The sequence below is a fragment of the Labeo rohita genome, chromosome 21 (genome assembly GCF_022985175.1).
Source record: "Labeo rohita strain BAU-BD-2019 chromosome 21, IGBB_LRoh.1.0, whole genome shotgun sequence".
NCBI lineage: Eukaryota > Metazoa > Chordata > Actinopteri > Cypriniformes > Cyprinidae > Labeo > Labeo rohita.
The window spans coordinates 17,843,835-17,856,556 of NC_066889.1; the positions used below are offsets into that span (position 1 = coordinate 17,843,835).

The window sequence follows — 12,722 nt, forward strand, 5'->3', positions numbered from 1 at the left end:
GCGGCGGTCAAATCAGTCAGCAGGACAGCGGAAGTTTTCCTGACTGACTGCAGGGCTGCACACATCAATGCTGTTTACATTCGAGTCCAGTCGGGTTCGAAAATAGCCTAAATGCCATCGGTTCGGTTATGACTCAGGTCTAATTTCATCGAGTCGGGTTTTTCTTTTAAAAAATTAAAGAAGTTCACTTCCAGAACAAAAAATTACAGATAATGTACTCACCCCCTTGTCATCCAAGATGTTATGTCTTGCAAAGAAATTATGTTTCTTGAGGAAAACATTCCAGACTTTCTCTTCATATAGTAACCTTCAATGGTGCCCGCAAATTTGAACTTAAATGCAGCTTCAAATGGCTCTAAATGATCCCAGCCGAGGAAGAAGGGTCTTATCTAGCTAAACGATCTGCCATTTTCGAAACAAATTGACAATTTATATACTTTTTAACCTCAAATGCTCATCTTGTCTCGTCTCACCTCACATGTCAAAAAACTCCCGTCTCATTTTCTTCTTCAATGTCAAAATCGGCCTGTATCGTTTGATGTTCTTTGCATGTTCACTTTGTAAACACTAGGGGTGGGAGAAAAAATCGATTCTTCGATGCAATTCTCTCTTCAACGATTCTGAATCGATTCTGAGCTAGTTTTTTTCCCGCATGTGGCACGTGTGCGTGCTAGTGACGTGGCGGCCTTCATTGCACAGAATTTGCCCTGTGAGAAGCAGCTTTCACACCGAACGCAGAAAGCGTTCTATTTCTATAAGCGTTCTATAACTATTTTGAAATTTAAGCGCGGCGTACGTGGCTTAAGCCCCGTTCACACTACAAGCCACAGGCAGCAACAAAGTGACACAATCTCATTCATTTCAATGAAGAGCTGGCGATTACCGGGCGACAAGCGCGACATCGAGCTACAGCGACCGTTGGCGACTGGATGGGGCGTGTCCAGCGACGCGACAAAGTTCAGAATCCCTCAACTTTATGCAAATGAAGAGCGACTTTGGGGAGCGACAGCCAATAGGAAAGAAGCGCTTTTGTCGACGCAGAAACAGTTTTGAAAACTGAGGATGTGATGCATAGTGATACTGAGTTGATAATGAAATTTGTAATTGAATTGAATCATGAAACCAGTGAGGATTCACACACCTACTTTTAAGATGACAGTACTGACATACAGAGATTTTGGTTAAATGTAAGGTTGTAAAGATGTATTTGTACAGCAGAAGAATTATTTGGGGAAAAATGTAGATCAAGAATCGTTTTGGAATCGGATTGTTAAGTGCCTGAAGATTCCTACCCCTAGTAAACACTGGGTCGGTACTTCTGCAGCGATGTAGGGCAATTTTGAAGTTGGGGAAGAAAACGAGATGGGAGTTTTTCGACATACCCTAACTGTATTGACCATATTGAACCGGAAAAAAACAGAGTTCACGCAGACCTAGACAAGATGAGCATTTGAGGTTAAACAGTATAAAAATTGTCAATTTGTTTAGAAAAAATGACCAAACGTTTTGCTAGATAAGACCCTTCTTCCTCAGCCGGGATCATTCAGAGCCATTTAAGCTACATTTAAACTGCATTTTAAATGTTCAAACTTTTGATAAGAAACATAATTTCTTATCAACTAAAGAAAGACACAAACATTTTGGATGACAAGGGGGTGAGTAAATCATCTGTAAATATTTGTTCTAGAAGTGAACCTCCTTAAATGAACTGTGTTTTTTTCAGTTGTCAGTAATGAACAAATAAAAATATCATATGAAAGTATGAAATTTTCAAATGCTGATTGTGACAGATTTGCTTATTACTGACCTAGAAATAGTTCTGAATCATCAGTATTTTTGTCATAATGTTTTGTGTTTTATTTTCTTTTTCTAAAACTTCTGTTTTAAAAGCGGTTTATTTCCTGGTTTCAATCTGATTTTAAATGAGACTTTTTACTCCGCTTTCAAGCTGTAAAACTCAAGTAACCATTCAGTTGTCCTCTTTTTGTTTTTCCATTATATGCCTTATTTATTTGAAAGATTGTATTCTATGTCAAGAACATCATCTCCACAGCAATTTAGACAAACAACACAATCTCATTTCACTCTCATAACAGGAAAAGCAATTATTCTTCTGAGCAACATCTAAATGGTTTCACAGAAGGACCTGTTTTTGTTTCTCAACTGGTGGGTCGTGACCCAAAAGTGGGTCATGGAGTGTGCAGTCAAAGAAACAGCATCAACTACAAGAAAAAACCTCCCACAATTCTAAATGTTTTTCTGAGACGTGACTTTTATTTTGAAAGACGTGTGTGAAAGCTGTTGACATTCCTGTCAGATGCAGTTTATGTAAGAAAAACACACTGTCCCGATTCAGTATCTGCGGTCAGATGAGATGTTGTCAGGCTTAATGTCAGAGTAATTATTCTGACGTTATTTTCGTACTAAATAAAAAGCCTCTTGCCTCAGAAAAACGAACTATACTATCCTGTCAAAAGCAACTGAGGCTGCTTTTTTTCTTCCCTTAATTTTAAGTTACAGTTTTAACTCACAATGTGACTTGGTCTTTGCCTACAAGACATATCAGTGTGATGTCGAAATATAGCTACTTGTGTAGAGTCCTGCAGCACCTAACTCTGATAACCTGCAGTGGCCTCTGAGAGCTTCTGCACTTTCTTTCCATTATTGCTGGGTCCATACTGACCCACCTGTCCATGGGGAACACACATGAGTGATTGTGAGCTGGCTTTAATCTGTCTTGCCGCATTGTGCCTGGGGAGGGCTGCAGGTGGCTCAGACCACAGTAGAGCCGATGCCAACAGCACAGCCCTTCCTAATACACAAACCCTCTAGAGCAGCACCACTCCAGCAGCGACAGATCCTCAACTGAACTGTGCTGCAGATGCAGATCTCAGAACGAACTGCAGTCCTACGATTAGTTATCTGATTTTGTGTATGGTCTGTGCCTACAAACAAATATTGATGTTCATTAGAGACGCTTCTCTCACAAGACTTTTGAAGTGCACGTGAAAAGAGAAGAAATCAATAGATAATTTAAATATTATTGATTAATCTATCATTTTGAATAGGAGTTTTTCATTTGTGATTTTTTTTCTTGCGGGTTGAATCAAGAAAGAGAATACTCTGAGCCCACATAATGTAAAATCTAGACATAAATGTAAAGATTAATAATTTAGTGTATTAAAAGGGGAAAATAATGTAGCATTATGACAGAAATGAATAAAATGATACACCGTGAAAAGTTTTTGAACAGTGAGATTATTAATGTTGTTTTAAGAAATCACCAAGCCTGCATTTATTTAATTTAAAGTACAGCAAAAACAGTAAAATTTTAAAATATTTTTACGATTTAAAATACCTGTTTTCTATTTGAATATATTTTAAAATGCAATTTATTTCTGTGATTTCAAAGCTGAATTTCTAGCATCATTACTCCAGTCTTCAGTGTCACATGATCCTTCAGAAATCATTCTAAGCATTCTAACATATTTTATTATTATTATCAATATTTAAAACAGTTGAGGACAGTTTCTTTAGAATTCTTTGATGAATAGAAAGATCCAAAGATCAGCATTTATCTGAAATAAAAAGCTTTTGTAACATTATGCCATTTAAAAGCTTCAATAGAAAAGTATATTTATTTATTTTTTTAAATAATTTTATAGAAATTAATGCTTTTATTTAGCAAGAATGCTTTAAATTGATCAAAAGTGATGATAAAGACATTTATAATGTTACAAATTGTTGTATAAATGCTGCTCTTCTGAACTTTCTATTCATCAAAGAAACCCTGAAAAAATTCTACTCAGCTGTTTTCAACATAAAAAAAAAATGTTTTCGTGCAGCAAATCAGAAGATCAGAATGATTTCTGAAGGATTATGTGACTGGAGTAATGATGCTAAATATTCAGCTTTGAAATCACAGAAATCAATTATATTTTTAAATATATTGAAATAGAAAACAGTTATTTTAACTAGTAAAAATATTTCAAAATTGTTCTGTTTTTGCTGTATTTTGGATTAAATAAATGCAGACTTAAAAAAATTAAAAACATAAAAAAAAAAAATTAAACATTAAAATCTGTTAGTGTATGAATATGCACTATTTATATATACTATTACTCCAGTCTTTAGTGTTGAATGAACTTTCTGAAATCAATTTAATATGCTGATTTGCTGCTCAAGAAACATTTCTTATTATTAAATTCAAAATGGTTGTTTTATTATCCTTTTTTGTTTGTTTCTCTTTTTTTGAGGATTTCTTGGTGAATAGAAATTTGAAAAGAACAGCATTTATTCAAAATATACATCTTAAAAACTTTTACTGTCACTTTTGATTAACTACAGGCATCTTTGTTGCATAAAAGTTTGAATTTCTTAAAATAATCATACAGTATGTTCTTTTACACAAACTTGAAATAGTTAAGTTCACGCTAATTTTTTAAATTCCATATTTATAATTAGTTTATATTAATTTGTATAAACCTTTTGATCTGAAATGTTTATTTGACTTTAAAATGCTACATTAATTGAATTTAAAAAAGTAAACAGTACTATGCGAAAAATGTTAACAACCTTTACTGAGCTTGAAGAGTCATTTCACACAGACTCGTGCCCCAGACAGCAAGCCTGCGTTTTTTGATAAGTCAGTTCTTTCCTCTCACATGAGAATACTTCAGCGAAACAGCCCAACATCCTTTGCCAGTTTCCTGTAACCATAGAGATACTGAGTTCAGCCAATCCCCAGGCAAGACTGAGTGGAATGTTTTCCTGAACTCTCTATAAGTTTCCTTCCACGACAAACGCTCTCTCCCGCATTTTTAGAGCGCAGCTCTCAGTCGTTACCCTCGCCGGGAATACTTCCATGGAATTCTGTGGAAAAAGTAAGTTTTTACTTCTTGTAAAGTTTGATTTCTCCACAAATAATTAATTTCCACACAGTTATAAGTTATGCAAACCTCAGAAGACTGGATGATTATGCAGTTGCAAAGTCTGTAGATAGCACACTTCATCTTATAGCAACAGCTCAACTGCCTCACAAGTGCTTCAACATTGGCTCAGCCTCGGCAGCTTTCTGGTGTGCAAGACTCACCGAAGCCTTTGATTAAATTCTATATTAGAACTGAGATCTCCACAGGATGGCCAGCTCACTAGACTGATCTCAGCAGGTTAACCACTTACATATTTCAGTCATTCACACAAAGGCTCATTCTGTTTCAGTCCTGTTTTAATTGAGCACCAGGAGTCGCCATCAGGCCCTGATCCAATTCCTGGGATTGCAAACCACGTTCTCCAGAACAGATGTTCAGCAACGGTCCACTGCATTCGCCTCTGCTGAGACACTTCCGAAAGCGGGCTTTCGCAGAAATGCAATAGAAGAACCATTTTGAGGTCCCTTTTGTGAAATGGTAAGGTTCCAATAAAGAACCTTTATTTTTTAGAATGTGTGATTGAGAAGCACGCATCCGGATCGAAGGGAGCTATGCCCAATGAAAGCACGGACAGAAATGTGATTGTTTTCCCCACTGTTCTTCTCAGGAAGCTATCTTCTGTGAATCAATCTTCCATGGGTTGTCGGACCTCAACTCTACCCCATGTTTGCGGGGACTTTGAGCTCAGTTTGGCTGTGGTGTTCATGGTTTTGGCTGGGATTTTGATCTTTGCATTGCTGTACTGGGCGCTCCTGCTGCGCCACAAGCTTCGCGCCGCTCAGGCCGGGAATGCTCTGGAATACTTTGGTTTCTACCACATGGCTCGGTATGATCTAAAAGAGCCCAACCTGTCTGTAGTGACCCCTTCTTTTTCCTCTCCACCTGTTCCTCAACCTCCTCTTCACGTCACTCCACCTCCACCACCACCGCCTATGTTGTACATGTCTCCCCCCATCATCCACACCACCCCACCCAGCCCTCACCCGTCATGCGGAGCCAGCTCGGACGCAGAGGTGTATTCGCGGATCGGAGTGCTGCGACCTTCAAGACCCTCCAGTGTGAGTCAGACCCAGGTGATCCTGTTTGAACACTCTGCTCTTTGACGGACTGCTGCTTTCAAGTACAAGCACAGCTGACTTTATTTCAGCTGTTTAAAGTCGTGTGGATGTTTTAGGCTGTTTTCTGTCATATTTAGTGTCGGCGGTAGATCAGACAATCACTGTCTGATTTTTTTTTCTTTATAGTTTTTCTGTACCCGTTTTTAGATGTGTTACATTTAAAACTTTCAAATGTGTTTCCTATGTTAGGAAAAGTAACAGGAAAAGAGTTTGTTTTGAAACAAACATACTTCTTTTTCCTGAATCTGCCTTTGCAATTTCCTTTAAAGGGTGGGATTTCCTGAGATTTTCCATTGCTTTGTTCTTTTCTGCCTCTTAGGATTTCAGTGTTTAATGTTCTTTCCCTCTCACTGTCTTAGTAAATGTACACTACCAGTTAAAAGTTTGTAATGTTTTTTAAAGAAGCCTGCATTTATTTGATCCAAAGTAAAACAAAAACAGTATAATTTTGAAATATTTGTAGTATTTAAAATAACTGATTTCTATTTAATTATATTTTAAAATGTAATTTATTTGTGTGATTTCAAAGCTGAATTTTTAGCATCATTACTCCAGTCCCATGATCCTTCAGAAATCATTCTAATATTCTGATTTTCTGCTCAAAAAACATTTATTATTATTATTATTATGTTGAAAACAGAACAATTTTTTCAGGGTTTTTTTGATGAATAGAAATTTCAGAAGAACAGCATAGATAAAAAAAATAAATTTGAATGGTATAGTTTATAACGTTACAAAAGTGTTCTATTTCAGATAAATGCTGATCTTTGGATTTTCTATTCATCATATACTCAGTACTCAGCTGTGTTAAATAATGGTAATAATAAAAAAAATGTTTCATGAACAGTAAATCTTATACAAATCATTAGCAAATCGAATATTAGATGATCTGAAGGATCACGTGATATTGATGACTGGGGTAATGAAGCTGAAAATCTAGCTTTGATCACAGGAATAAATTACTTTTTAAAATATATTCAAATAGAAAACAGTTATTTATTGTTTTTGCTGTATTTTGGATCAACTTATTTAAAACATTAAGTAAATATCAAATTAATATTTATTGTAAAGTGTATATAAGATTTTTAATGTTTTTTAAAGAATTCTGTTATACTCTGTTATTACTTGATCAAAAATACTGACAAAAAACCCAGTAATATTGTAAAATATTATTACAGTTTAAAATAAAAGTTTTCAATTTTAATATCATTTAAAATATAATTTATCCCTGTGATGCAAAGATGAATTTTTAGCATCATTACTTCAGCATTCAGTGTCACATGATCTTTCAGAAATGATTCTAATATGCTGATTTATTACTTTTATTATCAATGCTGGAAATGGTTGTGCTGCTTATTATTTTTTGGAACCTGTGATTCTTTTTTCAGGATTGTTTGATCAATAAAATTCATATTTTAAAATTAAATTTATTTAAACTTTTTTTAAATTAAAGAATCATTAAATTAAATTAAAGTATCACAGGTTCCAACTAAATTACTTTTATGATTTCTGAAGGGTCATGTGACAGAAGACTGCAGTAATGATGCTGAAAATTCACAGGAATAAATTACATTTTTAAATATATTCACACAGAAAACTGTTATTTTACTAAATATAAATAATATTTCACAATTTTGCTATTTTTTTCTGGATTTTTGATCAAATAAATGCCGCCTTGATGAGCACAAAAACTTTTTTTAAAAAAATAAAAAATCTAACTGATGCCAAACTTTTGAACGGCAGTGTTTTATTATTTATCTTTATGTGGTATAATTATTTATAGAAATATTGACCTGTGTGGACACAGCAAATACTTGCTCTGAGTTGCAGTAGCAGTGCAAATTTCAGCACATTGCAACTGTGTCTTTTATCATCTCTGAAATGCATATGTTGTTCATGTACAAACATTCCAAAGCCACAAAGTATATCTGAATAATTAATGACTCTCTACCACTTCCCTTTCTCAGAATGTATAATTTAGCATTGTGAAATAGCTGCGGGAGGAATATGATAATCGTGGAGCCAAAGTTCACGACCTCGTTTTTGAACTGAAAACTTGCCATGGATTTAATATTTTACTCCGTACAGATCAACCTTGAATATAACTGGTCTGAATCGATTTTTCCATAACATTTGATGTATTTAAATCAATGATTAAGACACTGTATGCCAGTCACAGCTACTACAGTATGACTGAATTATTCAGTCACGGTTAATGTATTGATGCTCAAAGCACTTGCTGGTAAAATGTTCAAGATTTACTGTCCTGTTTAATTGCTGTAGGTTTGCCCGTATTTGTTTATAAGTTCAATATCACTTTTGATTGTCTGCAAAAATATACTGCATTTTTGGATGTCTTTATCTAATGTTTTTAGACACACACACACATAAAAGAACAGTGGCTCCTATGCAGCAGACGTGACTTTGATTCTAGTATCACGTACCGATCCCACTTTCCCTTGCCTTCATTTCCTGTCTCCTCTCAACTGTCTCTTTCATTAAAAATGGCAAGAAGCCCAAACCTAAAATAGCAATGAACAATAAATTTCAATTTTGTAGAATACGGCCTGTTTCTTTCTCATAGCGTTTCTGATTTCGAATGAAGTGTTTTGGAAATCTTACCTTTCATGTCTTCTAACTGCAGTCGGAATACTAGCACCTGCCACCTCTGGAAAAGCTTTCATTGACATACACTCCAGCTGTAATTGTGAACCACAGAACCACATTTTTGTTTTATTTTAGGTCTGTTTGACATTGTTGCTAGTGTGCACAAGTCTCAAGAAGGACGTTTTTTTTCAATGTACCAATTCTCCTGTGACTTACGTATGGCTGAGCTGCGTTCTTGAGTTTAAACCTTTGTATCTTGCCCGCTGTGAACACGGCCACTCGAGAATCAGCGTTCAGCTGGCTGGATTACGTCGGACTTTCCGGAATCTCTTATTTTGACGGTGCATCTGCCTCTGATTATTCTTGGTTGAAAGACTGAGAAATATGCAGAATTTATAGATCACAAACTTAACTACCAGAGCTTGCAGCATTTGCAGTTCTTGCCATTTTATATGATTGCATACAGTGTAATTTTTTAAAACTGTAGGGTAGATGTAACAGATTCTTGAAGTATGTTTTACTACTTTCTGAAACTTCATATTCAATATTAGTGTTACTTGGCATTTCTTCAAACAAGAAACACACTTGAAATTGCTAGTAAATGTAATAAACAATTGAAAAAAGGCAAGTAACACATTCAATGAAACATGACATTTTGAAAGACTGAAATAGTACTTTCTTGTAGAAAAAAATACTCCAGTAAACTTGTATTTGTAAGTAATGTATTAGTGAAAATAGTTTCTAATTAAATATTATATAGGATTTGTTTTCATTGCCAATATTACACTAAAAAATATTAAGCTAAAAGTATGTGCTTACTAGTATCTGTAGCCTAGCATTATTCAAGTATATTTTTAATTATATTTCAGCTAGACTTCTGAGGGCTGAAGCCCTGCAAAAACCTAAATATTGTGATTTTTCCTCACAATAAACAACTGGATGGATTTAGAAGATTTGGAATATAGCTTGGTGGACTAATGGATTATTTCTGATGTTTTTTGCTCCTTTCAGAGATAGACTCAGTTGCTCTTTTTGGCTTAAAGAGGTTTATTTGTTAATTTCAAACTTGGCTGTAGCCAGCTATGAGATCACGGACCTCTGTACAATGTTCACGTTCAAAAAAATTAATTTGTTCAATGAAAGAATGAAAGTGTCGGCATATATAATTAAGTTTAGACAGTTTGCAAGAATGATTAGCGTCCATGGTATGAAACTGATCGTTACGAGATGTTGACGGAGTGAACGAGGCTTGAGATTTGAGAGTGAGGGCGTGTTGCCAGATCCAGTCTTTTCCACTTAATTTCAAACTTTAGAAAGTTAATAAAGTTGGAAGTTGCAGCTTAAGGTTAGTGTTATCTTTGTCTTATCACGTTTGCAAAAGATCTAAACTAATTTCGGTTTATTTTCTATATTTTTCGGTTCACATTTGTTTTCATAGCAATATCTGGCAACAGTGCATGATCGCCAGCTTTTCAAAAAAGCCCACAGATCAGCAAGCCGACATGATACCACGTTCAGTAAGGCAAACGCAAAAAAACATCATGATATTATTTTTTAGAAATGTTATCAACGTTATTAAAAATAGTAGCATTGAACATATCCATCTTATTTTTCCCATAAGAGTGGGCGCAGCCATTTGTAAATTTTACAGGTCTAGTAGGGGTGGGAGAAACAAACCTTTTCGAAGCTTCGAATCTATTGAACTAATTGCTTCGCAAAATGATTCGAAACACCACACGCTAGTGACGCCTGCTGGTCAAAAGCGTGTAAATGCAACAAAAACTCAGGCTAAAACATGCATAAAAACAGCTTTTAAACCCCTACTGCAAATGTTTTATTGAAAGTAAAATACATTAAATGCAATAAAAATAATAAAATACCATTAAATATGAAGTGTCTGTATAATGTGTGTTTTTTTTTTATAAAATATTTTATATTTGCAGGGCTTGCTTTGCACTTGCTTTGTTTTATAGACAGCTTCTATATAAAGGTCAGTAGAGACTATTAACTACTCATTCTTTTGTCTCCTTAAAAATGTCTTCAATTTGATAAAACTGGGTTTACAGAGATCGTCCACCAACGGCAAACCATTTAATTTTTTATTTTTTATTTTTATTTTTTTTGGCTAACAATTGAAATTTCAAAACAGTTATGACATAATGAAGCCTCGTTTACTGAAATCACGTGACTTTGGCAGTTTGATACGCGCTCCGAACCACTGTTTCAAAACGATTCACAGAAGTTTCAAGCTACATGAAGCAGTGCTTCGAAAGTGCCCATCACTAGCTTCCGGTCTCACCCGCATCCAGCTATTTTTAGCTGTACAAAACAGCTCGTTTTGCTGTTTGATACTGCATATAAGTGTGTCTTACCATATTATTTTAACGTATTATCTTAATTATGAACGCACTGGTTCATAGTGCAAACAGTTTTACCACGTGGTGATTCTCATTTCCCTATAGCAGCTAATGAACCGGAAATCTTACCCATAGGCTTAATTCTGCATTGAAGAATAAAGTGGATAGTACACAGATCTGTAGAACAAGTAGGTTATAGAATGAAATTAAATATGTGATCCCCCACCGCAAAACCAGTCATAAGTAGCACGGGTATTTTTGTAGTAATAGCCAGCAATGCATTGTATGGGTCAAAATTATCGATTTTTCTTTTATGCCAAAAACCATTAGGATATTAAGTAAAGATAATGTTCCATGAAGATATTTGGTAAATATCCTACCATAATTATATCAAAATGTATTTTTTTATTAGTAATATGCATTGCTAAGAACTTAATTTGAACAACTTTAAAGGCAATTTGCTCAATATTTTAATTTTTTTTTTTTTGCATCCTCAAATTCCAGTTTTTCAAATAGTTGTATCTTGACCAAATATCGTCCTATCCTAACAAACCATACATCAATGGAAAGCTTGTTTATTCAGCTGATGTTGTTGTTCTGATGTATTATAGTTAAATTTTCACAATACCATGCTAAAAACTTTTATAAAAGCACTAGATAAAGTTATCATCATTGCTGCATGGATAATAAGCTTCATTCATAAACTGATAAAATTATTCACCCCCAACCTATAGTAAAGTATTACCAAATTTTAATGCAGTATGGTATAAATTACCAATGCTCATCCCTTTAAAACAAAGAAAACATCCTTCACAAAAATCTACATGTCTATCTTTTTGAACTGTTTAGTATATTATTATAGCATAGTTAGGTCATGGTTTCAAACTGTCTCTACAGTATATTTGTTAGTAAGCTCTCAAGCCTTTCTTGCAGAGCTGTAACCCAGAATAGACAATTATGGACCTCACCACTGTTTGTTGAGCGCTCAGCAGAGGTTTCTCGGCAGGGTTTTGGAGGTTTCTCATTGTTAATAAATAGCTGTGGATCCTCAGGTCGCTAAATCATGCCAGCTGTGGGTGTGCACGTGGGCTCTGTGTATTGTCCTAGGCCTTTGATCAGATAATTGCACCTCAGACCCAGAGTTTGAAACATCTGAGTGTCGCTATGGTGACCAGCATCACTGTGTCTGCTCTGTTGAGTGGCTTTTAGCGATTCAAACACAACTGGACGGCAGGCCTGCTGTAGCAACTTTCGAGACTATGCGATCCTGGTGCAATCCAGAAAAAAAAAAACTATTCCATAGATTTGTTACTTTAATGGGACACAGAAGAGTTTGAACGCACAAGTCATAATGTAGCACAGTTGTCTGTTTTATTGACTTTTCACATTTTCATTTTCAGCACTGATGGAACAAACAGACAATTTTGTTTCTACAAGAATTTATCAGTTGACATAAACAGCGCCAGCCGGGGACCTGTTAATATAATTCACTGGAACAATTTGCACTGGCACATTCCTGATCATGTAAAAGCCTTGAGATTTCTATCAAAGAGATATGTGCGGCGGAGCATCTTGTTGCGAAAACATTCTTTTATGAAGGGATTTGTTAAGAGGATCTTTTGACCTCTCCATTGCTCCTTTGTATCCATTGTTTCACGCAGGGTTTCCATGGGGGATGAAGGCGCGAGTCAGGATTAATGGGTTTTAAA

At 35.2% G+C, this 12,722-nt stretch overlaps 1 protein-coding gene across 2 annotated transcripts; it reads left to right on the forward strand.

The window, feature by feature from the left end:
• The first annotated feature begins 4,222 nt into the window (after positions 1 to 4,222).
• Positions 4,223 to 6,038, forward strand: LOC127152352 (uncharacterized). Of its 2 annotated transcripts, XM_051092966.1 has the most exons (3): positions 4,225 to 4,883; positions 5,221 to 5,408; positions 5,539 to 6,038. In XM_051092966.1, exon 3 carries the CDS (start codon positions 5,567 to 5,569, stop codon positions 6,032 to 6,034), a length of 468 nt encoding a protein of 155 aa, XP_050948923.1. In that variant the 5' UTR covers positions 4,225 to 4,883; positions 5,221 to 5,408; positions 5,539 to 5,566; the 3' UTR covers positions 6,035 to 6,038. The 2 variants fall into 2 exon arrangements, with proteins under 2 accessions (XP_050948922.1, XP_050948923.1); XM_051092965.1 differs by having other exon boundaries at positions 4,223 to 4,883; positions 5,221 to 6,038.
• The last annotated feature ends 6,684 nt before the right edge of the window (positions 6,039 to 12,722 follow it).